Below are 27,446 nucleotides of genomic sequence, written 5' to 3' on the forward strand. Positions count from 1 at the left end.
TTCTAGAGGGGAGGGGGGTGGGAGGATGGGTTGGCCTGGTGGTGGGTATTGAGGAGGGCACGTTCTGCATGGAGCACTGGGTGTTGTGCACGAACAATGAATCATGGAACACTTCATCTAGAACTAATGATGTAATGTATAGGGATTAACATAAGAATAAAAAAAAAAGAAAAAAGAAAAAAACAAAACCCAAAAAAAAAAAAAGAGTCTAATCTGTGTCTAATCTGTGATAGGTACTTTATATGTTATCCCATTTAATCCTAACAGATTTCTCATCATTTTTTCAAAAGAAAATGGATGTTCCAAAGTTAAATAACCCAGCAAAAAAAAAAGTGATATTATGAGACAAAATTCAAACTGAGGTCTGCCTAACTCTAAAAAGCTGAAGTTTCTCTTAAAGAAAAAACTAAAGTAGGGGTGCCTGTGTGGCTCAGTTGGTTAAGCCTCTGCCTTTGGCTCAGGTGTCCTGGGATTGAGCCCCATGTCGAGCCCCCTGCTCAGTAGGGAGCCTGCTTCTCCCTTTTCCTCTGCCCCCCCAACTCGTGATCTCTCTCTCTCACACTCTATTGCTCTCTCTCTCTCACATAAGTAAAATCTTTAAAACCAAAAAAACTAAAATAGATATCCCTTCAATTCACTTGTAGCTAAACAACTCTACTTCAAATTCTTAAGTTTTCAAATGCCCAAATGACCCCATTTTTATCCCAACTAGAAATTATAATAAATATATAAGCTATAAAAAGTACTTTTAAATAGATTAAAATTTAAATTACAAAATATGATTTAAAAATCAGAGTCTAAACTACTTTTAAATATATAAGTTAAATATGTATCACATGTTCTAACAATAATTCTCAGCTACTCTCAAAAAATGATGTACTTTGAGGATAGATGAAATGAACTATTTTGAACTTGTCACCATCAAGAAGTTTTTAAGATGATATTCACACTGAGACATAATCACAATTAAGGAACAAATTATTATATAAAACATATTATACACAAAAGTTGCTGAAACAAAGAATCCAAGAGGAATGAACAGAAAGAACAGAAGAAAAGACGTTAAGGACAGTTTAGAAGCAATGGCAATGAACAAAGAAAAGCTTTAGTTCAAATCCTCTGATATCCACCCAGAAATTACTTCTCTCCCCAACACACACAAAAGGATTTCCTTCTAGGAGTGCTTGAGTGGTTCAGTCAGTTAAGTGTCCAACTCTTAGTTTTGACTCAGGTCATGACCTCAGGGTCATGAGATCGAACCCCACATCAGGCTCTGCACTCAGCATGGAGTCTGCTTGAGATTCTCTTTCCCACTCCCTCTGTCTCTCCCCCAGTTCACTCTCTGAATGAATGGATAAATAAATAAATAAAATCTTTTTTTAAAAAAAAAGGATTTCCTGGGGCGCCTGATGGCTCAGTCATTAAGCGTCTGCCTTCAGCTCAGGTCATGATCCCAGGGTCCTGGGATCGAGCCCTCCATCGGGCTCCCTGCTTAGCGGGAGGCCTGCTTCTCTCTCTCCCACTCCCCCTGTTTGTGTTCCCTGTCTCGCTGTCTCTCTGTCAAATAAATAAATAAAAACTTTAAAAAAAAAAAAAAAGGATTTCCTTCTAGCACCCTACCATAAAATCCATGGCAATTTAAAAGGTAAGCTGGAAAGTTGAGTCCAAGGCAAAAATGACTTAGTTCTTTCCTAGACAGAGGAGAAAGTATCTATGTTGAAGATCAGCTTTCTACATGCCCAGAAATCAGATTCAATTCATGAAAATAAAGTAGAATTGTTATCACAGCTATTAGATGCATAAGGCTAGGACGCTAAAATAATATGAAGGTTTTAACCTACCATATAAACAAGCATAACTATAGATTTTTATTGTTCTAGATCACATCAAGATGTTTAGATTATCTTTAAAAAAATGTCCTGTAACATCACTAAACGATTTCATTATGAAATCAATTTTCTAAAGGTACTACTGACAATAGATACAAGGCTCCCTTCCTGTCTGGTTGGCTTTAAACAAAAACGTGCTCATGCTCCCCACTCATATTCAATTTCTAAGTATTCCCAGATCTCACCTTTTGAAAGGCCATTCTGCCTCCCCACAAAATGCCCTTAAAGAAACTAGAATAGGGACACGTGAGTGGCTCAATCACTTAAGCGACCCACTCTTGATTTCAGCTCAGGTCATGATCTCAGGGTGGTGAGATCAAGCCCTGCGTTGGGCTCTGTGCTGGGCGTGGGACCTCGGTAAGATTCTTTCTCCCTCTCCCTCTGCCCCTGTCCCCCCAGCTCACTCACTCTTTCTGTCCCTCTCTCTCTTAAAAAAAAAAAAAGAAAGAATAGAGCAGAATAAGTTACTAAAAACCACATGTCCAGGGATGCCTGGGTGACTCAGCTGGTTAAGCATTTGACTCTTGATTTCAGCTCAAGCCCTGAGTCAGGCTCCGTGCTTGGTGTGGAGTCTGCTTGAGATTCTCTCTCTTCCTCTGCCCCTCCCCCACATGCGCGCGTGCGCTCTCTCTCTCTCTCTCTCTCAAAATAAATAAATAAAGTCTTAACAAAAAAAAAAAATGTCTAGGGGCACCCAGATGGCTCAGTTGACTGGTTAAGTGTGCAACTCTTGATTTTGGCTCAGGTCATGATCTCAGGGTCCTGGGATGAAGCCCCATGTTAGGGTCCACACTCAGTGGGGAGTCTGCTTGAGGATTCTCTGCCCTTCCTCACCCCACCCCCCACTAATTTACCTGCACGTGCTCTAAAATAAATAAATCAATCTTAAAAAAATAAAATAAAATAAAACCACATGTCTATTATCTAATCTCTTCCTTCTTTGACATATGAAGAATTGGTATTCTTACCTCCATCACTCCCCTCTCCTAGCTTCAAAATGGAATTAATACTATTTTAGTTGAAATAATGGATAATGTTTATATGTATTTTGTAAAGTCTATTTTATTTTTTTTGAAAGTCTATTTTAAATACCAGTAAGTTTTTCCCATTTGTCATTATAGCAACATTGTTTGTAACTCTTTGAAGTTAAAAAAAGGAAAAGTTATAGTTAACTATTTACAGTATTTTTAAATTATTTTAAATAATTTAATTTTTAAATGATTTTATTTTATTTTACAGACACATACTTAGTGTTTACAATATGCCAAGCACTACGGCTCTAAGTGCTTTCATATATGAACTCATTCAATCCTCATAATAACCCCAGGCAATACTATTATTACTTCCATTTTGCAGAAGAGGAAATTTAGGCATGGAGAAGTTACGACACTTGCCCAAAATCACACTACTAATTGGTACAGGAGCCAGTTTCAAACCCAGGCACTCTAATTCCAGAGTCAAACTTGTAAACAGCATATGAAACTTCCTCTCCAATTTGTTGAAAACTCTTTAAACTGTTTGTCCAGAAAATGTTGCATTTTGTGGGAGCCTTTTTAGAGGGGAAAAATACCACTAGGAAGTTTAAATTATAAGGCATTAAATCAATTACAAGACATCAATAACAGAAATCATATTTTCAAAAAAAGGGTATTTTGCTTAGTTCATGTGATATTATCAAATTAAAATGGGTTTTCAAAGAAAAAAGTTATACTTAAAAAGTATGCTTAAATGTAACACAATTTGATTTTTAATTTCTTAATCATTAAATTTGACCAAAAAATATGAAATTTACATTTTATAAGCATCAAGATTATATACAAATATTTGTAAAACAATTCTCTGTTATAAATTGTATACTAATAAAATATAGGAATGCTACAAAGGATTTATCAGAAATATTTAATAAGCACTACTATTTGCCTAATAAATACTATAAAAGTTGAAATTTCAAACCGACAGTCTATTTCCAAGTACATTGCTTTTTTAAATAAGGTATAACATACAAGGTGTAACTTATTATGAGATTAGAAAAGCAGTTACCTTTTATATTCTTTTAATACATTGTTCCAGACTTAGCTAAATTTCTTAAAACAATTTCACTATATTATGACAATTTGGATCAATTTAGGGATATCTACCTAGGAAAGATCTCTATCTCTTTCTATCTCCCATTTCTAAACTGTGAAGAAAGAGATGAATTATAAAGAAGAAGCAAAAATCTGGTAACTGAAATCTTGGCTAAGTTATTCCACTCTAGGCTTCAGTGTCCTTGTCTACAAAATGAGGAACTTAAACTAAAATAATATCCACAAATCTGTATAGTTCTAAAACTTTTTAAATTCTATTTTCAAAAACATTTAAATCTCACCTCATCTGAGGAATCTAGCTGTCCCAATGTTCCTGTTGCACCTGCAAAACCTTTGGAAAGGAAAAAAAGTTTCCTTCATAACTGTTACATATTGACTTACTTTAAAATTATTTTGAGACATAAACAAAAAGCCAAGTTTTATTACCTTAAGACAACTCATTCTAACAGATATCTTGGCAGAGTTCAACATTTATCTTTAATAAATTCGGGTCTAATAGATTTATGCTTCCAAAGAAATCTCTAGTGAAAATCCAGATTTAATCATCACAAATGGTGTTTTAGAAGGATCTCTTACTTCTTAGTTTTAAACCATGGTTTGTTAAAATATTGAGATACTAAAGTTTTGGGCTATTCTTAAATAGCAATGTTTTTCATGAGTTAGAACTAGAACCTTAATAAACTAACCAAATTCCATTTAAGAAAAACACATTCTCTTCTTTGGCCCATCTATTCTTTCCTGCTTCTACATTTTTACTACTTTCCTTAAAAAGAATCACACGTTATTTAAATTTCTTTAATAGTAAGTCAAGTTTGAGGGTCCTTCTGTTTTAATACAGAGAAGTTATCACTGTTCCAATTAAAACAGACAAACCTTGAGCTGCCAGAGTGCTAGTGCCAGCTGATGGCTCCTGTATACCATACACAAGTTTATCCTCAGGATATGTAAGTCCAGAGCTCTTCAAAGCTATAAGGTACTTTTCATGACTTTTCTTTGCACAAGCATTTTCTCCAAGACCTAATATTTAAAACAAATTTAAAATCAGAAAAAAAATTCCATTCAAAATATAAGTAAAGCAATCTCAGTAATTAATATATATACATATATAAAATAGCTGAATATTCTAATGGCAGGAGAACCCTAGAATGAATATCAAACAGCTTCAGACAACAATGCAGAGCATGCTTATAATGAATAATAAAATCTACTAGGTAACTGAGTATCTAAAATATGCCAGTCACAGGAGGTGCAAAGATTAACAAGAGTATGTTTCCCGCCTTAAGGAACTTGAAAATTCATGTAGAGAAAGGTAAATAATATGGTAAGTGACAAGTGACAAACCATTTGGTTTGACAATCTATGATCTCATAATACTGTGCCATTAGACTTACCCGAAGCAAAATACTTAGGAAAGGCTTCCTGGATAAAATAATGTCTGAGTGGAATTTTCAAATACTATAACTGATATTACTCTTAATTCCTGCTTTATCAAACTTTTTCCATCATATTTAAAGAATTAAAAGTATAATTTCTATAGAAATATCAGTAAAAACTAATTTATTCCAAAAAATATTGAAAAGCTTAGGTTCTAGAGTTACACAATCCTAAAACTTTCGCTTTAGTATAGCAGCTTATTAATTATTGCCAATTTTTGTTTTATTTTTTAAAGTATTTATGGAGAATGGAATGATAGTAAAAGAAATTTTAGTATTTATTTTGAGAATTCTTTAAAAGTAAAAAATTACTCTGTCTGAAAGCCAAATTACCATGGCATTTGATACCTCCTAGGCAAATTATGTATCTTAAATTAAGGTCCCAAGCTCTCCAATTATAAAAATATATAAGTGAACTTCTTTAATATTTGTTGAGCTTTTCTATATTTCCTCTGTTTGCTAGCCTAATAATTGCAATAGAACAGTTTGTTTTTTAAATATCTGTCTCTCTGGGCTGGTTTAAAAACAACAACAACAACACTCTAGCACTTATTAAACAGTCAGGAATATATCCATCCTTCAAGTCCAATATTAAAAAGTTACACTTAGTTCAAAAAAAATAATAATAATACACTTAGTTTATAAAGAATAAAGACCTTCTAAGCATCCTATGTAAGAAATGACTAAATGTCTCCTGAATAATAAAAGCCATGTATTTACCTCAATCGTGACAGATGAAATTTATAATACTTTTTTTTTTTAAGATTTTATTTATTTATTTGACAGAGAGAGACACAGTGAGAGAGGGAACACAAGCAGGGGGAGTGGGAGAGGGAGAAGCAGGCTTCCCACCGAGCAGGGAACCCCAAGCGGGGCTCGATCCCAGGACCCTGGGACCATGACCTGAGCCGAAGGCAGACGCTTAACGACTGAGCCACCCAGGCGCCCCAAATTTATAATACTTTTTAAGTAACAAAATATATTTTATCAACCCTCACAACAAGCCTGAGAAAAATGAATGTATAATAACCATTTTTTTAAGAAGATGGGTAGGGGCAGAGGGAGAGAGAAAGAATCTTAAGCAGGCTCCACATCCAGCACAGAGCCCAACACAAGCCTCAATCTCACAGCCCTGAGATTATAACCTGAGCCAAAATCAAGAGTCGAATACTTAACCAACTGAACCATCCAGGTACCCCTATAATCACCATTTTTAAAAGTAAAGAAATGGGAGGGGCGCCTGGGTGACTCAGTCAGTTAAGCGTCTGCCTTCAGCTCAGGTCGTGATCCCACAGTCCTGGGATCAAGCCCCATGTGGGGCTCCCTGCTCAGCGGGGAGCCTGCTTCTCCCTCTCCCTCTGCCCCTCCCCGTTCCCCTGTTCATGCTCTCTCTCCCTATCTCTCTCTCAAGTAAATAATGGAGGCTTAAAAACATGGCTAGCCAGTGAATAAGCAAGCAGTAACTACAAGCGCAGTAGCCTATAAATTTTAAACTTCTGAACCAAAATTTAACGTGATTTCCATCACTAAAAGTCAACCAAGGATTTCTGTTGAGTTGTTTTTTTATTTCAAGAAATAATTAAAAAGGAATTGTAGAAGTAAGACAATTATCATAAATCATTCCTAAGGTATACATTCTTACAATGATTAAGAACAACTTGCTACTTTCTTCCACAACAGCTGAGATTCTAAATAAGGCTTGAAGAAATAGCAAACAGACCACCAGGTATAATTTGATCTTTCTCCAGCTTTGTCTCCAAAATTCAAATACAAGCTACCATCATCTTTATCCTAGGCTGCAGTTGAGTTTTTCTATTCTTGCCCCTTCCAATCTATTTTTGGCAAAATAGCAAGTCATCTTTTTAAAACACATACCTGATCATGTCACTCTTAAAATATTTCCATGACTTCCCAAAACATTCAGGATAAGATATAAAATATCACATGGCCCATGAGAGCCATGGATCTAGGCTAATTGTGGTAACCTTATTTGTGCCACTATCACCCTACATTCATTTCATTTCAACACTACACTTTTTAGTCCCTTTTTAAAAAAGTAAGCTCATTCTCACCCGTAAGTATTTCAACATGGAATCTAGGAGGTGTCTAGGTGTGACTGATATTTTTTTTTTTTTTTTTTTTTGAGAATGAGACAGAGGGCATGAGAGGGAGGAGGGTCAGAGGGAGAAGCAGACTCCCCACTGAGCAGAGAGCCCGATGTGGGGACTCGATCCCGGGACTCCAAGATCATGACCCGAGCCGAAGGCAGTCGCTCAACCAACTGAGCCACCCAGGCGCCCCGATATTCTTTATATTTATCCTGCTTGAGGTTCATTAAGCATCTTGCATCTATAAGTCAATGTTTTTCATCCAATTTGGATGAAATTTTAGTCATGATTTTTTCAAATGTTTCTTTTCTGCCACATTCATACTCTTTTGTCCTCCTGGGATTCCAATTACAGGCACGTTAGAGTATCTGATTCTGTCTAACAGGTCCCTAAGGCTCTGTTGCATTTTCTCTCTGTTTTCTAGAATGAATAATCAATTTTTTTTAATGATTTTACTTATTTATTTGAGAGAGAGAGCATGAGCGGGTGAGGGCCAGAGGGAGAAGCAGACTCCCCGCTGAACAGGGAGCCCAATGCGGGGCTTGAACCCAGAATCGATCATGACCTGAGCCAAAGGCAGATGCTTAACCGACTGATCCACCCAGGTGCCCCCAGATTGAATAACCTATTAATCTGTCTTCAAATTCATTAAGTCTTTCTTCTACCCTTTCCAGTCTGCTGCTAAGCCCATCCAGTAAATTTTTTCACTTTAATTACTGCACTCAATGCTAATTTTCAGTTCTAGATTTTCTTTTATTGTTTATATTTCTTTGCTAAGATTCTTTATCTCTTCACTCATTAACATCATATTTACTTTTAAGTATTTGAACAGATCTTCCTTTAATTTCTTGAACATATTTATAATAGTTGCTTTTTTTTTTTTTTTTTTTTAAGAGAGTGGGGAATGGACAGAGGGAGAGGGAGAAAGAGAATCTTAAGCAGGCTCATGCCCAGCACGGAGCCCAACACAGGGATCAATCTCACAACCCTGAGATTGTGAACTGAGCCAAAATCAAGAGTTGGATGTTTAACCAACTGAGCACCCAGGTGCCCCATTAATAGTTGCTTTAGTATCTTTATCTGCTAAATCCAATATCTGGTCCATTTCAAGGTCAATTTATATTGACAGCCCTATTTCTTGGTTATAGGGCATAATTTCTTATTTTCCTGCATGTTTAGTTTTTATTGTATGCTGGACATTCTAATGACACATTATACAAGATTCTGGATTCTATTATCTTCCTTTGAAGATTATTAATTTTAATTCTAGAAGACCATTCAATTAACAGCCTGATCACCTAAAAACTCACAAAGGTTTGGTAAAGGTTTGTAAAGGGCAGGTCTGTAGGGGCGCCTGGGTGGCTCAGTTGGTTAGGCATCCAGCTCTTGATTTTAGCTCAGGTCATGATCTCAGGGTTGTGGGATTGAGCCCCATGTCGGGCTTTGTACTGGGCATGGAGTCTGCTTGGGATTCTATCTCTCTCTCTCTCTCTCTGCCCTTCCCCCCTGCCTTACTCTGTCTCTCTGTCCCCCTTTCTAAAAATTAAAAAAAAAATGAAAATAAAAAATAAGGGCAGGTCTGTAGAAAGCCTAAGGTTCTCAAAAGGCCCTCTAAATTGACAGGAATAATCTCTAAACTCTGTCTCAACTAGATGCCTGTGGTATTAACAAGTTCTCTCCAGTCTGGCTGGGCTGAAACTCCAACATCTCTGAAAACTGCTTAACCTCTTATATCTCTATTCTGCTTTTAAACCCATAGCAGTCACTCTCTAATAAGCCTGAGGCAGTCTTCTGTACATGTGTATCTCAGTCCTCGGCCAAGCACTTTCAGAGGTCCCCCCATACATCTGCCCCCAAACCTCTTGGTATTCTACCTCAAAGATTCCAGTTTCCAACTGTTTCAGCTGTCCCTAACTGTGACCTCTACCTCCTTACCTCAGGTGGGCCACCACACTGCTTCAATACCAGCTTGTCGTGCTGCAGTCAGGAAGTTATCCCTAGACAGAGATTCGGAGCAATCGTGGGGTTCATCTCATGCTTTTCTTTTCTCTCAAAGATTTATAGTCTTGTACTGCCCTCTGTCCAGTGCCTGATAACAGCTGCCTCACATTTTTTCCAGTTTTATGTTGTTTATGACATACGGGCTAGCCCAGAAATCAAAAGCATAAGATGTCCTCTACCTTGAATACAACCCCATCCCATTACCACCCAACCCCCCTCACCCTCTAGCTAAATGACTTTCTCTCAACCATTAGGTTTTACTTTCAGTATCACTTCTTCAGTGAAGCTTCCCCATCTTCCCCATCAGTGAAATCAAGTCTCCCTCTTATAAACACTTGCCCTATCCTTTCATATCATTTACTACAAGTTTATAAATCATACAATTTTTTTGGTTTGGGAGTTGTATTAATGCCATCTCACTCACTAGACCTTAAGCTTTATAAGGGCAGGGATAGGATTACCTGGTTTACTACTTGCATTCCCTACCCCAAACTCTAGTACCTAGCCCAAAACCAAGCACATAGTAGGTGCTTAATAAGTATTTGCTGAAAAAAATAAATGTCAGATAAGACTATCTCTGAATAACATATGGTTCACAATACACATGAAAATTTCACCATTCTAAAGAAAACCAACTTTTCAAAATGTGTTGTTCAGGAGCCAGCAGAAATAATGCTATTTAAAGTATTTGTTGTACTATAAAACTGAGCTAACCTGAAGAATTTTAAACTGAAGTATTTTATATAACAGTATATCATATACAAACATACTCAACAATTCCAAGTTTTGTAACTTAAATTCTACATTACTATAAAATCCTATGCCATACAATCCAAAAGTATAGAACACCAAAAATGAAGACACAGAAGTAGTTTTGTTACTGTTTGGGGAAGGGGAGGTGGAGTAAGATTATGAATATGTCACACCAAAACTTAGAGGAGACCTGGATTCTAGTGCTAACTCCTAAATAAGTTAGTTGTGAGGCACTGAACTGGTCATTTAATTTTTCTGGGACTCAGTTTCTTCATCCATAAAGTAAGAAGTACTTTTAATAACTTCCACCTTTAGCATTTTATGGAAAAAAAAATCTACATTTTACATTTAAGTTTGAAAATACACAATTTCTTATGATTACAGTGACATAAGCAAATTTTAACTTTCTTCTATGCTAATGTTTTACTTACCAGAAGTCAGATCTTTGTAGTTTTGTTGGTTTGTCAAAACCTGAGTAAGAACAGACCGCATTGCTCCTCCCATTTTAGTTAGATCTTCTAAAAAGGAAATTTGAGGTTCCAAAAGCTGAAGGACTTTGTTAAGGTCTTTTTCTGATGGTACATCAGCTGCTGAAAAAACATATAATTAACTTCCTTTAAAATATTTTGCTAAAAAATAACAATATTTTATTCTTTTAAAGTTATAGCAGCTTGGATAAGAGTATTTTATAATCAAAAAATTAATATAAGAACTCTGTTTAGGGGTGCCTGGGTGGCTCAGTCATTGGGCATCTGCCTTCGGCTCCAGTCATGATCCCAGGGTCCTGGGATCGAGCCCCGCATCGGGCTCCCTGCTTGGCAGGAAGCCTGCTTCTCCCTCTCCCACGCCCCCTGCTTGTGTTCCCTCTCTCACTGTGTCTCTCTCTGTCAAATAAATAATCTTAAAAAAAAAAAAAAAACTCTGTTTAGAAGGTAGTTATCATTGGGGCGCCTGGGTGGCTTAGTCAGTTAAGCATCTGCCTTCGGCTCAGGTCATGATCCCAGAGTCCTGGGATCGAGCCCCACATTGGGCTCCCTGCTCAGCAGGGAGTCTGCCTGTCCCTCTACCCCTGCCCCTCCACCCTGCTCATGCTCTCACTCACTTTCTCTCAAATAAATAAAATCTTTAGAAAAAAAATGAAGAAGGTAGTTATTCACCCAGCCCCCAGCCCCCAGCCTAGGGAAGACTTGCTCAGAAATTCAATCATCTGAGAAAAAGTAGATGGAGAAAAGAGATGACTTCATTAAGGTATTAAGCACTTAATTTGGTTAAAAAGCATTCAATCTGAGGCTCCTTTATTTCCAGATATATAAATGTAAACATAACACCATTTCAAAATTAGACAGTGTTTAAGAAAAAGTTAAGATCACTTCCTAAAATAAAACAAGACAGAAATCAAATAATATTGAGTAGCATATGAATATTAGAAAAAAATGAAAAAAAAAAAAGAATATTAGAACAAAATTATGTCAGCACTAAATTTAAACCTGTGTAGCAAATAACCCATCCTCTATCATATTCTAAAAATACAGACTCGCGTTAGCTGGAGGTCAAAGCAACTAAAATGAAAAATAACTGTTTTCGGGGCGCCTGGGTGGCTCAGTCATTAAGCGTCTGCCTTCGGCTCAGGTCATGATCCCAGGGTCCTGGGATCGAGCCCTGCGTCGGGCTCCCCGCTCCGCGGGAAGCCTGCTTCTCCCTCTCCCACTCCCCCTGCTTGTGTTCCCCCTCTCGCTGTGTCTCTCTCTGTCAAATAAATAAAATCTTTAAAAAAAAAAAAAAAGAGAGAAAAATAACTGTTTTCATAAACATAAATGTTTTTACTAGCTTTTAAGTACCAGAAAAGATATGCCTAGTAGAGTTGGAGGAACAGAGAAAAAACTTGTAAAGCAACTGAAAAAGAATATTTAAAAGGGAAAAAAGAAAAGATTTTTCAGAGAAACTAAGGTCCTGAAGAAATGAAAAATGAAATTTAGAGTTCAGACATAATTAGCTAAAAGGATGCTTATAAGGGAGCTAATAGGGGGCCTGTGTGCCCAGGAAAGGGGAACATCAATTTCATTCAACATTTATTCAGCATCTACTACATGATAGGCACTGGGAAGCAAAACTAAGTAAGAACTAGTTCCTACCCCCAAGGAACTAACAACCCAGTTCAAAGATGATCTGTAAATGAAATTCTAGATCACTCTGAGTCCTGGGACCCAGACCAAAAAAAACCTTAACTTTCTCAGTGGATAACTAATACTGTATATTATTCATCTTTATGTCCTCCCCAGTGACTTATGTAGTAACACAGCAAATATTTAATTAACATTTGTTCTTCATCTGCAAGGGCTCTAGATAAGCTCTGACACTCATCTGAGGATTGTAGGATGAAATGACAAATGGAACTCAAGGCATCTGCCAAACAACAAAATCTCTGAGCTTCTATTATTACCTCAGATTAAATGATTTCGAATCCTTTAATTTTAAACAGTGATCTCTACACAAAGTAATGTAGTAATTTTTCTAGCATAGAAAGAAGAAATGAATGTTGAGCATAAGTGATAATATAGAAAGGAAAATTTCATGAAACTAAGTTCATGACACTCATCTTAAGTCAAAAAAGTGCTTCCATTCATTCCTTTATATTTTCAGATAATGGTAACAAATAATTCTCAAAGCTATGTACCTATGTCATCTATCTATTATAACTGCTAAATGTCCCTAAAGAAAAAAATTAAACATAATACACTTTTGTATGAATTACTCTCTGATCAAAATAATGGTTCTCGGGGCGCCTGGGTGGCTCAGTCGTTAAGCGTCTGCCTTCGGCTCAGGTCATGATCCCAGAGTCCTGGGATCGAGCCCCGCATCGGGCTCCCTGCTCTGCGGAAAGCCTGCTTCTCTCTCTCCCACTCGCCCTGCTTGTGTTCCCTCTCTCGCTGTGTCTCTCTCTGTCAAATAAATAAATAAAATCTTAAAAAAAAAAAAATAATAATGGTTCTCATAATAAATGATTTCTATTTATTACCTTTCTAAAATAGGACACTTATAATACAAAATGTAAATTTCCAAAAACTCTGTTAACTAGTATATGAGAAATAGCACAAAGGCAAGTTCAATAACCTAGCTGGTCTCTAGTTCCTTCATTCCAAAGAGAGAGTAGTTTGGGGCTGAATCAAAATAATATTTCTTCCTGTATTTTAAGACATACTTGAGAGGAGTGGAAGTTGTTAACAAAGAATTGTATATTTTGCTTAAAATGTAGAAATAAGAAGTATAAGTGTTTGCTCACAATGAGAATAACATGGTACTTTTATTTTTTTTACTTTTTTATTGTTATGTTAATCACCATACATTACATCATTAGCTTTTGATGTAGTGTTCCATGATTCATTGTTTGCGTGTAACACCCAGTGCTCCATTCAATATGTGCCCTCCTTAATACCCATCATCAGGCTAACCCATCCTCCCACCCCCCTCCCCTCTAGAACCCTGTTTGTTTCTCAGAGTCCATCGTCTCTCATGGTTCGTCTCCCCCTCCGATTTCCCTCCCTTCAAAGAATAACATGGTACTTTTAAAAATGATGAAGATTCAGGGCGCCTGGGTGGCTCAGTCATTCAGTATCTGCCTTCGCCTCAGGTCATGATCCCAGGGTCCTGGGATTGAGCCCCACACTGGGCTCCCCGCTATGTGGGAAGCCTGCTTATCCCTCTCCCACTCCCCCCTGCTTGTGTTCCCTCTGTCACTGTGTCTCTCTCTGTCAAATAAATAAATAAAATCTTTAAAAAAAAAAAAATGATGAAGATGCTATATGTTTCTTCACACTTCAATGATGGGGGGATAGATAAAAATGTGTGCCATAGTTTCAAACTGGATTTAAGATTATTTATAGTAAATAAATAATTTAAAACCTCTAAAAGTAATTCAAGATGCAGTCCTTTAAATGATAAAAATACAAGTATCATCAGAAAGGTAAAAGATCAGAAAAAGTTAATAAATTTGTTTCATACCACACTAATTGGTATCTATAATTCACAATGTCAGACTGACAACTTTAACAGATAATATCTAAATCCAAAATATTTAACTGAAGTATATTAGTCAAGATGGTGACTAAATCTTAAAAGGCAAGAAGATTATCTATAATTTGCATGTTTCTTTTTTCTTTTCAATAATATCATGATGCTTACCCCCATACATTCTACCTGTAATATGGGAGTGAATAATTTGACTCTCTCATACGTTGCTATATACGGAGAGGAATAAAAATAGAGAGACATCTACAAAAAAAAAAAAAAAAGAGAGAGAGAGATGGTGAAAGAGTAGTTTAGCTTCTAAAACTCTAAGTTAAATTCACACATTTCCAGGACTTCTTAATTCTGTTCTATCATAATATAAATAAAGTCACTTTAACCCCATAAAATGATTATTTCCTCATCTGCTAAAGGCCAAGTAAGTTTGATCCTAAGCATCTATGATCCCAGGAGCAGAAAGTCCCAAACTGTGCTACTATCAGGTCATGTAATTGATGTATACTAAAGTATGTTTTTATTTAGTTTCTGTATTTCATAGTCATATCATAAAACAAGTTAAGCAAAAAAATGGTATCTGAAAAAATTCACCTTGTTATTAATGCTGAACTGTGTTAATAGGGAACTTAAAAAGAGTACTAACAAAAAGTAGATTAAACATACCTGGTTCATTATAGCCTTCTCTTAAGTACTGAATAAGACAAAAAATAAATCTTGGAAGAACAAATTCAGACATCATCAGTAAGTCTTTGGGGACACAGGGAATATTTGAACTTGATTTAATTTGATGCCTTTTGCAAAACCTGTAATATGAAAAAGAAAAAAATTAACAGTGATGTCTAATCTGCCAGGAACATATTACCTCTATATACAATATCCATAAACAGAATGCAGGCCAATATCAAAGCTGATTTATTACTCCTCTACGATTCTTAAGGTACCAAGTTAAAAGACTATAGTTTTAATCAGTCTTTAAATAAAATATGTGCCTGAGGAGGATTTCCTCCTAATAAAAGACCATACTAGTTAGGTGCCAACTAGAATACAAAAAGAAAATCTCATTACAGGATTTAATATTTTTTAACTGCAATTTATTACTTTCACATATTACTTTATTACTTCTACCCTTTATAAAACATTTAGTAGAAAATGATTATTTCCTAAGAATTCACATTTTCTATTCCTTAACTATTTCTAACTTATTGTATTAATATGTGACAGAAATACTTAAAGCTTATTTGAAAAATTTTTAAATAATACACATAAGTATATACATTTCTTTTAATCTTGTTTATACTTATTTTAAAGTATGATTGGTATACCTGAACAAAAATGAAGCAAACTATCCTGTATTCACAATCCAAATAATCACAAGTAAGATATTTCGTGGCAATACAAAATAACCACACTAAACATAAAATGCCCAGAAACAAACTTATTAGGAAGAGTGCAGAAACTATCTTACCTAAAAAAAATAAAAGATCTGAATAGAGAAAAACTACCTTCTCAAATGGAAAAACCAGTTTTGTTTTTTTAAAAGTCAGTTCCACCAAGCTTAATGCCGTTACAGTTAAATCACAATGAGACTAATCACAAACTAATTCTGAAGTTCCAACAGAAGAGCATATGTGTGAAAAAAAAAAAAATCAGTAAAACTCGGGGAAAAAAATGATTACTGACAGTGACTTAGACCTTAAAATGTAGTACAAAGCTATTATAATTAAAAATCTGTGGTAATACAGTATCTTTAGTGGACCACAATGGACTCTAGAAAGAGACTACATAAATTTGTGAAAATAGTATCATAAATATGGCATATCAATTCAATGTGGAAGGAAGAAGACTTTCAATAAATTGCTTTAGAACAATTGATTATTTTTATGCAGGAAGTAAATTTTATTTTCATCTTACACCATATACAAAATATATTCCATACAAATCAAAAGTGAAAAAAGGTACCAGGAAAAAATAAACTATTCCCCCACCATTACTTCAAAGTGTAGAAAGTGTAACTAAGTAAAACTTTAAACCAAAAGCCATAACTGTAAGATAAAAATTGACTACATAAATCAAGCTTCTATACAGAAGACAATTACAAATTGAAAAAAATATTTACAAGAGGTAAAACAGATAAAAGATTAATATCTTTGATAATGAACACTTGAAAATGGATAAGAAAAAGAAAAAGAGGGGCGCCTGGGTGGCTCAGTCGTTAAGCGTCTGCCTTCGGCTCAGGTCATGATCCCAGGGTCCTGGGATCAAGCCCCGCATCGGGCTCCCTGCTCGGCGGGAGGCCTGCTTCTCCCTCTCCCACTCCCCCTGCTTGTGTTCCCTCTCTCGCTGTCTCTCTCTCTGTCAAATAAATAAATAAAATCTTTAAAAAAAAAAAAGAAAAAGAAAAAGAAAAAAAAACAATTCAATAGAAAAATCAGCCAAGGTCATGAACAAGTCACAAAAAAAATTACTGAATGGCCAATAAACATGAAAAGATGCTCGAGTTGACTAATACCCAAAGCAATGAATTTTATTAAAATAAAAAATGAGGGGCGCCTGGGTGGCTCAGTTGATTAAGTGTCTGCCTTCTGCTCAGGTCATGATCCCAGGGTCCTGGGATCAAGTCCCTCATTGGGCTCCTAGCTCAGCAGGGAGCCTGCTTTTCCCTCTCCCTCTGCCACTCCCCCTGCTTGTGCTCTCTCTCTCTCTCTCAAGAGGAGGGAGGGAGGGAGGGAGGGAGGGAGGGAGGGAGGGAGGGAAGGAAGGAAGGAAGGAAGGAAGGAAGGAAGGAAGGAAAAGCTTCCAAATATAACAAGGAATCCCCTAAAGTGCCAGAGAGCCCATCAGAATTTAAAAAATAATAAAATAGGGGCACCTGGGTGGCTCAGATGGTTAAGCATCTGCCTTCAGCTCAGGTCATGATCCCAGGGTCCTGGGATCGAGCCCCACATCGGGCTCCTGGCTCAGCGAGGAGCCTGCTTCTCCCTCTCCCTCTGCCTCTCTCCCTGCTCATGCTTTCTCTCTCTCTCTCTCTCTGTATCTCTGTGTCTCCAATGAATAAATAAAATCTTTTAAAAAATAAAATAAAAAAATAAAAAATAAAATAAAAAATGAGTAACTAGAATTGACCATTTTGTGATGGATTTAGAGAAAGGCTTATGGGGAAATTTTCCACTTGAGATCAGACGGTCACATCCTTATCAATCTTAGTATAACGCGAAGTAAAAAAAATCAGACACTGTGATGTTTGTGAAGCACACAGCACCATTTAGGAAGTGTTCTTACCAAACGTGCTGAATTCGACACCAAGTCTCGAGAGCTGACTTCCATTTATAAGAAGTATAGGTGCTAAAGGAAGAAGTTAAAAACACCACAAAAAAGCAAACAGATAAATCATGAATGCAGACCATTACACAGGACAACAGACTCAATTTCTGCAACCTGTCAGTGGCAAAAGGAAAAAGGAGGTAGAAGGACCACTCTAGGTTTAAAAAAGCTTGAGAGACCCAATAAATATAATGTGTGAACGGACTGTAACAAACCAACTTTAAAAAGGTATTTTTTTTAGACAACCAGGGAAATCTAATTATGAACTGGGTGATAGTTTATTAAACAATTTCATTAGGTGTGATAATGGCATTGTGGTTATGTAAGAACATTCACAGGTATTTTATGATATTATTTTGTATAGGTATGCTGGTAGCAGCACTGCAGTTATCACTGAAAAATGAAGCCTTATCTTTTAGATATGGCTATATAAATACTTACAAATGAAATGCTTTAATGTATGGAACTTGATTCAAAATAATCTGGTGGGCTAAACTGAAATAGGTAGGAGTATACCAAGACCAACTATGAGTTGTTAATTGTTGAAACTGGGAGATGGATACAGGGGGATTCACTATGTTATGCACATTAAATAGAATGTGGGCCAATATCAAAGACAATAAAGTACTCCCTTCAGATTTTTAAGGCACCGAGTCAAAAGAATGTAGTTTTAATTGGTCTTTAAATTTAAAATGTCACTGAAGGAGTTTTTCCCCTAATAAAAAATCATAGTAGTTGGGTTTATTATGTGCACTGCTTTTATGTATGTGTGAAATTTTCTGTACTAAAGACCTAAAAATTTTTTAAAAGGAAGTAAATATTTGCATTTTTTTAAAGATAAATACTGAAGCATGTCAGGGTGAGATGACAATGTTTAGGATTTCCTTCAAAATACTTCAGCAAAAGAGAAAAAAGGACAAATGAAGCAAATGTGGCAAAAATCCTGATAAATGTTGAATCCAGTGATGGGTATATGGAGGTTCAATGCCCTCTTGCATTTACATTTGTCTATGTTTGAAAATTTTGATAATACAACAAAGCTTTTTCACCTTGAGTACTGGTTAAGATTCACTTTACTAATTCATTGTTGGAAAGCACACTCAGAAATTTCTGTTATCATATGCATGACGTGTAAATAAATCCAGTTTTTGGTGATGTTTTAGCAATATCTATTAAAACTTTAAGTGCTCAAAAGCAAATGAGCAAAGGAAATTTAAAAAAAGAAAAAGAGAGACAAACCAAGAAAAGACTCTTAACAATGGAGAACACACTGATGGCTACCAGAGGGGAGGCGGCTGCAGGGATCAGTGAAATAGAGGATGAGGATTAAAGAGTATACTCCTTGTGATGAGCACCAGCTGTTACATGGAAGTGTTGAATCACTACATTGTACACCTGAATCTATTATAACACCACACATTAACTATTCTGGAATTAAAATTAAAACTTAATTTAAAAAACTTTAATAAGTGTTCATACCCCACTATTTCTAGGAATTATACAGAATTGCTCCTAAATTTTCAAGACTGCATCTACAGAAATGTTCATTATGGCACAGTTTACAATGCAAAAGCTAGAAACAGCTCATGTGTTCAGTAATAAAGGTTAACCAAATTATGGTAGATACATAAAATACTTTGTTAAGAAGAATGAGGTAGATCAACAAGTACTGAAGTAGAATCATATCTAAGATAAATTAAGTGAGAAAACACATAATAGTATATATAGTACTATCTTTGTAAGTAAAATTTTGGAGAAAGAATAGGAAGGAAAATGTTAATATATGTAAGAAAAAAATATTTATACCAAATACATGTATACCAAATTGGTAGAAATTAACCAGGAATATGATATAGCATACTTTAGTTTCTACATTAACTCTACCTATAATTTTGAATTTTGTATAACAAACATATGCATAACTTTGTAATCAAAAGGAAGAAATTCACACTAAAAGCAAACAATGTTATGCCATTCATTTGGCTTTAGTTCCACAATTTAAAGCATTAATTCTTAACCTTTCTGGGTTCATAGACCCCTTTGAGAATCTAATGAAAGTTATAACTCTTTCTTAAGAAAAATATATACAAACACAAAAAATAAAGCATTCGGAGTGTTCACACACTGCCTAAGTCTATCTATCCTTAAGGCAGAACTTCCAAATGTTAGGTCAATAGATTACAGTGCAGAGATACAAATTTCCTCAGCCCTGGGATGGGCAGGGTCTGAGCAGCCTCCTCAGTTGCTTCTGTGCCCCATCCAAACATTTCCACATCTATCATATTATGAAACAGGTTAAGAAGTATATCTTAAGGTCCAAACCTTTATTTAAAGGTAAATATGGTGGGGTGCCTGCCTGGATGGCTCAGTCGGTTAACTGTCTGACTCTTGATTTTGGCTCAGGTCATGAGATCAAGTCCTGCATCAGGTTCTGCACTCAGTGCGGAATCTGCTTCTCTCCCTCACTCTCTGCCCCTCACCCTGCTCATGCTGTCTCTAAATAAATACAAAAATAAATAAATCTTTCTTAAAAAATAAATAAAAATAAAGGTAAATATAGTCGTGTCAGGATGGCTAAGTGGTCTAAGGCACCAGACTCAAGTACCTGCTTCATAAAGGTAAATGTGAATTAAAGAGCTTCTTTCAGCTGTGACACACAAAATCTAAGCAAAATCAAGTAAACGTTTCTACTTTAAAAGGCTTTAAAATAAAAAAATTTTTTAAACCTGCTTATGTGATTGAAAATAATTTAATTACACTACCTAGAAGCATAAATACGAAGGATAAAAAAATAGATGAAAGGAATGCCAGAAGAATGGGAACACGTACGCTAAAGGATGCAATGAAAAGCATGACAGCTGAAAAGCAGGAAAGGAGAAAGGATTAGATAAAGAAGTGCACAGAAAGCTCTCTTAGATACTTTCCATGTAGAAAAGAAATGAACTCAAAAGTGCTAAGGGGCAGAGAGTGAAGAATAATTTGAACAGTGTCAAGTGGCATCAAAGAGTGAAATTTCAATCTGAAACTATGCCCAAGGAACAAGAGTGGTCTAAGCAACCTAGGGACTGGGATTATAGGAGTATATCAGATGGCTGGTGATTGAAAAAATTAACAGCCAAAAGACTTAAGAATCAAGCTCTCTGAGCTAGTTTAAATAACGTAGGACTATGCAGTATGGGTATAACATATGATAAGATCAACAAACAAAATTAGTTTTTTTATTCCAGGCTGAACGTAGTGTGGGAACTAAAGCATCTTACATATTACATAGGAAGTGTTCAATAAAGACTTGAGGAAACAAAGACTAAATCTAATAATAGAACACCAAAATGATTTCAAGGGCATTCAGGTAAAGAATAACCATACTTCTTGTGAACAACAGAAAAGAACCTGACACCCACTTAACACCTGCTTTTCAACCACGTTTCGAAGAACCACTATTTGCCTGGGACTTAGGCCCCAGCAATACAGGGGCCTTGCTCTCATGGAGCTAACTTTCGATTAGGGGAGTGCAGTAGAAGGAGAGAGAGAGAAACAAAAATTAAATATGAATAATAAGTTCTACAAAAATAATCTGACAGCATGATTTATATAATGGGTTTGAAATGGAAGGCCTTTCTGAAAAGGTGGTATTTAGGCTACAGACCAAATGACATGAAGGAGCTAGGTTGAGCATGCAAAGCTCTATAGGTATGTTGTCAAGAGGTCTGACAAATGCAAATATATATAAACAGGTACTACAGATCTCTGCACAAGTGAACAGGGAGAGGCCTTTCTAGACAACTAGTAAGGCTCAGAAGAAAAAAAAATAGGCAGGAAGTAATGTGTTCACAATAGCAGCTCATGGATGACAAATACTTTCTTCAAGGAATCCAATAGTTTTGAATGATTAAGAAGACTAAATATTCCTTAGTGGAACAGGATATTTTGGCAGTAATAGAAAGGTTGAATAGAACTACAGAAAGTTAATAAAATGACCTCTCCAAATTTTATCTTACCTCAGCTTTTAAAAATTGAAATATAACTGACAGAAAATTGCCAAAAAAAATAAGTGTGCAGCTTCAAAAACAGACACATAGATCAATGGAACAGAATAGAGAGCCCAAAAATGGACCCTCAACTCTGCCGTCAACTAATCTTCGACAAAGCAGGAAAGAATGTCCAATGGAAAAGAGACAGTCTCTTCAACAAATGGTGTTGGGAAAACTGGACAGCCACATGCAGAAGAATGAAACTGGACCATTTCCTTACACCACACACAAAAATAGACTCAAAATGGTTGAAAGACCTAAATGTGAGACAGGAGTCCATCAAAATCCTTAAGGAGAACACAGGCAGCAACCTCTTCAACCTTAGCCGCAGCAACTTCTTCCTAGAAACATCGCCAAAGGCAAGGGAAGCAAGGGCAAAAATGAACTATTGGGACCTCATCAAGATAAAAAGCTTTTGCACAGCAAAGGAAACAGTCAACAAAACCAAAAGACAACAAACAGAATGGGAGAAGATATTTGCAAATGACATATCAAATAAAGGGCTAGTATCCAAAATCTATAAAGGACTTATCAAACTCAATGCCCAAAGAACAAACAATCCAATCAAGAAATGGGCAGAAGACATGAACAGACATTTCTCCAAAGAAGACATCCAAATGGCCAACAGACACATGAAAAAGTGCTCAACATCGTTCAGCATCAGGGAAATCCAAATCAAAACCTCAATGAGATACCACCTCACACCAGTCAGAATGGCTAAAATCAACAAGTCAGGAAATGACAGATGTTGGCAGGGATGCGGAGAAAGGAGAACCCTCCTACACTCTTGGTGGGAATGCCAGCTGGTGCAGCCACTCTGGAAAACAATATGCAGGTTCCTCAAAAAGTTTAAAATAGAGCTACCATATGACCCAGCAATTATACTACTGGGTATTTACCCCAAGATACAAATGTAGGGATCCGAAGGGGTACATGCACCCCGATATTTATAGGAGCAATGTCCACAAGAGCCAAACTATGGAAAGAGCCAAGATGTCCATCGACAGATGAATGGATAAAGAAGACGTGGTATATATATGCAATGGAGTATTATGCAGCCATCAAAAGGAATGAAATCTTGTCATTTGCAACAACGTGGATGGAACTGGAGGGTATTATGATGAGCGAAATAAGTCAATCAGAGAAAGACACATATCATATGATCTCATTGATATAAGGAATTCTTAATCTCAGGAAACAAACTGAGGGTTGCTGGAGTGGTGAGGGGTGGGAGAGATGGGGCGGCTGGGTGATAGACATTGGGGAGGGTATGTGCTATGGTGAGCGCTATGAATTGTGTAAGACTGCTGAATCACAGACCTGTACCTCTAAAATAAATAATACATTATATGTTAAAAAAAAGAAGATAGTAGGAAGGGAAAAATGAAGGGGGGAAATAGGAGGGGGAGACGAACCATTAGAGACTATGGACTCTGAGAAACAAACTGAGGGTTCTAGAGGGGCGGGGGGCGGGGGAATGGATTAGCCTGGTGATGGGTATTAAAGAGGGCACGTATTAAATGGAGCACTGGGTGTTATACGCAAACAATGAATCATGGAACACTACATCAAAAACTAATGATGTAATATATGGTCATTAACATAGCATAATAAAATTTTTAAAAAGTGTGCAGCTTAATGAAGTATTACAAACAACACACCTATGTGACCACCAACTAGATAAAGAAACAAAACATGACCAGCATCCCAGAAACTCTCTTTGTAACTCTACTGATACTGAGTTTAAATGACTAAAAGCAGAATTATGGGACTCTGAGAGTAGAGGGGAGGAAACAGGATGGGAAGGGAGCAGATAGGACCAGAAGGGAGAGAAGGGAGGAAAGAAAAACTGGACGGGGGGTGGAGAGGGGGAGTGGGGCACCTGGGTGGCTCAGTCCCCGACTGTTGACTTTGGGTCAGGTCATGATCTCAGGGTCGTGAGATTGAGCCCCACAATGAGTTCCGCACTGTGCATGGAGTCTGATTGCGATTCTCTCTCTCCCTATCCCTCTGCCACCCCCACCCTGCTATGGCGCACTCTACGTCTCCCTCTCTAAATAAATAAATAAATAAATAAAAATTAAAAATAAAGGGGTGCCTGGGTGGCTCAGATGGTTAAGCATCTGACTTCAGCTCAGGTCATGATCTCCAGGTCCTGGGATCAAGCCCTGTCTCAGGCTCCCAACTCAGCAGGGAGTCTGCTTCTCCATCTCCCTTACCTCTCCCCCTGCTTGTGCTCTCTCTGTCTCTCTCTTTCTTTCTCTCTCAAATGAATAAAAATCTTTTAAAAAAAATTTTTAATAAGTAAGATTCTCTCTCTCCCCCTCTCCCTCTGCTCCTCCCCTACATCTCTCACTCTCTAAAAAAAAAAAAAGAAAGAAAGAAAAGAAAAAGGGACCAGAGATTCTTGGTGGTCCATTTGCAAATTACTAAGTTTAATGGGGGGTAGGAGGGCAAGAAGAGACCAACTCAAATAACTGCATATTTCAAAAAACAGAAAAGCATCTAAGATAAGCTCCCCTAAAAATTAGCCAGTGCATATACATCCCGTTCCCAATTCAGCACAAATTATATACATATACACTATTTTGCATATAATTTAAGGTAATTCACAAAGATCCCCAAAGAGTCATGCTATCCCAGATTAAAAGCCACTGAACTAATCTGTTCTCTTCATTTTACAAGGAAAATCTCAGAAATACTGAATGACATGCCTAAGTAGTAAAACTTAGAAAAAATTCCTGAAGATCACAATACCATAAAGATATATGGTCTCCACTAATCTATTTCATATAACCTCAGTAAAAATACTGATAAGGAATAAGCAAAGCGATTCTGAAGTTCCTATGGAAAAATAAAAATAGTTAAGAAAATTCTAAAAAGGGGTGCCTGGGTGGCTCAGTTGGTGAAGTGACTGCCTTCAGCTCAGGTCATGATCCCAGAGTCCTGGGATCGAGTCCCGCATCGGGCTCCCTGCTCAGTGGAGAGTCTGCTTCTCCCTCTGACCCTCCTCCCTCTCATGCTCTCTGTCTCTCATTCTCTCTCTCTCAAATAAATAAAATCTTTAAAAAAAGAAAATTCTGAAAAATAGTAATGAAAGTAGAATAGCTTTATTCTATATTAAAACTTAAAGTTAAAATAACCAAAACTGTATTAGAGAGCTTTTAAAGAGCTTACATTCTAGATGGTAGTGATAGAAGTTAATGATAAATATTAATATTAATAAAAGTCAAATAAAGCATAAGGTAAATAAAGGGGGAAGTGGGTCAGAAATTCAGTTCCAAATTCACCTATATGTGTTCTTGTGCCATTTCTCTAGATATATATTTCTACATCTCTAATTTATATGGCTTAAGGTACAGATTCACCTCATATCTAAAATTGTTAGATTACATGAATAGTTAAAAAATAAAAGAAACAAACTCCATCTATATAGGTTTAATATTATTTGGTGAGGCCTAAAGTACTTGTACAAAAGCAAAATATTTATGAAAACTATAAGTTCTAAATTCAATTACAGTGTGCATATAAGATCAGAACACTTGAAAATCAACTATGAGATTAACAATTATTAAATTATTAAAATAGTAAATAAATTATAAACTGAATGCTTGAAGGCAGAAAGAAAACAATGTGATAATGGTACATAAAAAGGTGTATCAGTGGCACCTGGGTGGCTCAGTCAGTTAAGCATCTGCATTTGGCTCAGGTCATGATCCCAGGGTCCTGGGATCGAGCCCCACATTGGGGTCACTGCTCCATGGGGAGCCTGCTTCTCCCTCTCCCTCTGCCTGCCATTCCCCCACTTGTGCTCTGTCAAATAAATAAATAAAATCTTTTTTTAAAAAAGCGTATCAATAGACAAATTACTGTGCGTCTATAAACAGAACCAAATCCATGTAGAATTTAATTATGACAAGACAGATTTTAAATTTTTGAGGAAAAAATGGTTTATTCACTGAAATGGTATTGAGATGGAGTAACCAGCAAAGATTCAGGGGAGGAAGAATCTCCTCATACCTTATACCATGAAAGATAAATAAGACCCCTATCAAAATTCTACAGATGAAAAATACAATATGAGAAATGAAAAATACACCACATGGGATAACAGTAGATCAGACACCAGAAAAAAAAGATCAGGGATTTAACTGATTTAACAGTAACTATCCAAAATAAAGCACGGAGACTGAGAAAATGAATAGGACTTAAGTGAGGTATGGGACAAGTGAGGTAAGGTCTGTCTTGCATTACACTGGAAACCCAAAAAGGGAGGAAGGAGACAGAACAATATGTGAATGACATGCCTAACTAGTAAAATTTAGAAAAAACTCCTGAGGATCACAAAAGACATACCATACACTTAGAATATGTGAAGAATGGCTGAAATTTCTCCAAATTTACTGAAAACCATAAAAGCACAGATCTAAGAACTCATCAAACCCCAAGGAGAATAAACTTTTTTTAAAGCCAGATGAAGGCACATCATAATCAAATTTCTGAAAACAGGGATAAGAAGAAAATCTCCAAAGCAACCAGAAGAAAGCGATCCATTACATACAGAGCAACAAAGATACTGATGACAGCAAACTTTTCATCAGGAACTGCACAATCAGAACACAATCCAAAAAATATTTAAAGTGCTAGAAGAAAACAAGCAAACCTGTGACTCTAGAATTCTAACTCAAAGAAAATACCCTTCAAAATGGAAGATAAATGAAAACTTTTCAGAAAAATATGAGAATTCCTCTCATTCATCTATTCTCCTCTGGACAAAAGACAAGATGGAAAAACTCACCTCAAAAAAAAGAACAAGAGGCAGTACCGACTGCCAGAGACCTAATCAATACAGACATTAGTAAGATGTCGGAACTAGAGTTCAGAATGACGATTTTAAAGACCCTAGCTGGGCTTGATAAAAGCATAGAAGATACTAGAGAAACCCTTTCTGGAGAAATAAAAGAACTAAAATCTAACCAAGTCAAAATCAAAAAGGCTATTAACGAGGTGCTATCAAAATGGAGGCTCTAACTGCTAAGATAAATGAGGCAGAAGAGAGAATTAGTGATATAGAAGACCAATGAGAGAGAATAAAAAAGTTGAGAAAAAGAAAGATAAACAACTACTGGGTCAGGAGGGGAGAATTCGAGAGATAAGTGATACCATAAGATGAAACAATATTAGAATAACTGGTATCCCAGAAGAAGCAGAAAGAGAGAGAGAGGCAGAAGGTATATTGGAGCAAATTATAGCAGAGAACTTCCCTAATTTGAGGAAGGAAACAGACATCAAAATCCAGGAGGCACAGAGAACCCCCCTCAAAATCAATAAAAATAGGTCAACACCCCGACATCAAATAGTAAAACTTACAAGTCTCAGACACAAAGGGAAATCCTGAAAACTGCTCAGGACAAGAGGTCTGTAACCTACAATAGGAGAAACATTCGGTTGGCAACAGACCTATCCACAGAGACCTGGCAGGCCAGAAAGGACTGGCATGATATATTCAGAGCACTAAATGAGAAAAATATGCAGCCAAGAATACTCTATCCAGCTAGGCTGTCATTGAAAATAGAAGGAGAGATAAAAAGCTTCCAGGACAAACAAAACTAAAGGAATTTGCAAACACAAAAACAGCCCTACAAGAAATATTGAAAGGGGTCCTCTAAGCAAAGAGAGAGCCTAAAAGCAACATAGACCAGAAAGGAACACAGACAATATACAGTAACAGTCACCTTACAGGCAATACAATGGCACTACATTCATATCTTTCAATAGTTACCCTGAATGTAAATGGACTAAA

The 27,446-nt window shown here is 36.5% G+C and overlaps 1 protein-coding gene across 9 annotated transcripts in view; it reads right to left on the reverse strand.

Moving 5' to 3' along the window:
- UBR3 (ubiquitin protein ligase E3 component n-recognin 3) overlaps positions 1–27,446 on the reverse strand; it is a 230,448-nt gene that overhangs the window by 183,769 nt on the left and 19,233 nt on the right. For 7 of the 9 annotated variants that reach the window (XM_081814224.1, XM_081814228.1, XM_081814222.1 and 4 more), the window contains exons 2-5: positions 14,955–15,094; positions 10,703–10,861; positions 4,850–4,993; positions 4,258–4,307 (exon numbers count right to left, since the gene is read on the reverse strand). In XM_081814224.1, the coding sequence (XP_081670350.1) occupies positions 4,258–4,307; positions 4,850–4,993; positions 10,703–10,861; positions 14,955–15,094 (493 nt within the window). The remainder of the gene's footprint in view (positions 1–4,257; positions 4,308–4,849; positions 4,994–10,702; positions 10,862–14,954; positions 15,095–27,446) is intronic. The other 2 variants (XM_081814231.1, XM_081814223.1) reach the window with 1 other exon arrangement.

The sequence above is a fragment of the Leptonychotes weddellii genome, chromosome 3 (genome assembly GCF_054177405.1).
Source record: "Leptonychotes weddellii isolate Sample4059 chromosome 3, ASM5417740v2, whole genome shotgun sequence".
Taxonomy (NCBI): Eukaryota; Metazoa; Chordata; class Mammalia; order Carnivora; family Phocidae; genus Leptonychotes; species Leptonychotes weddellii.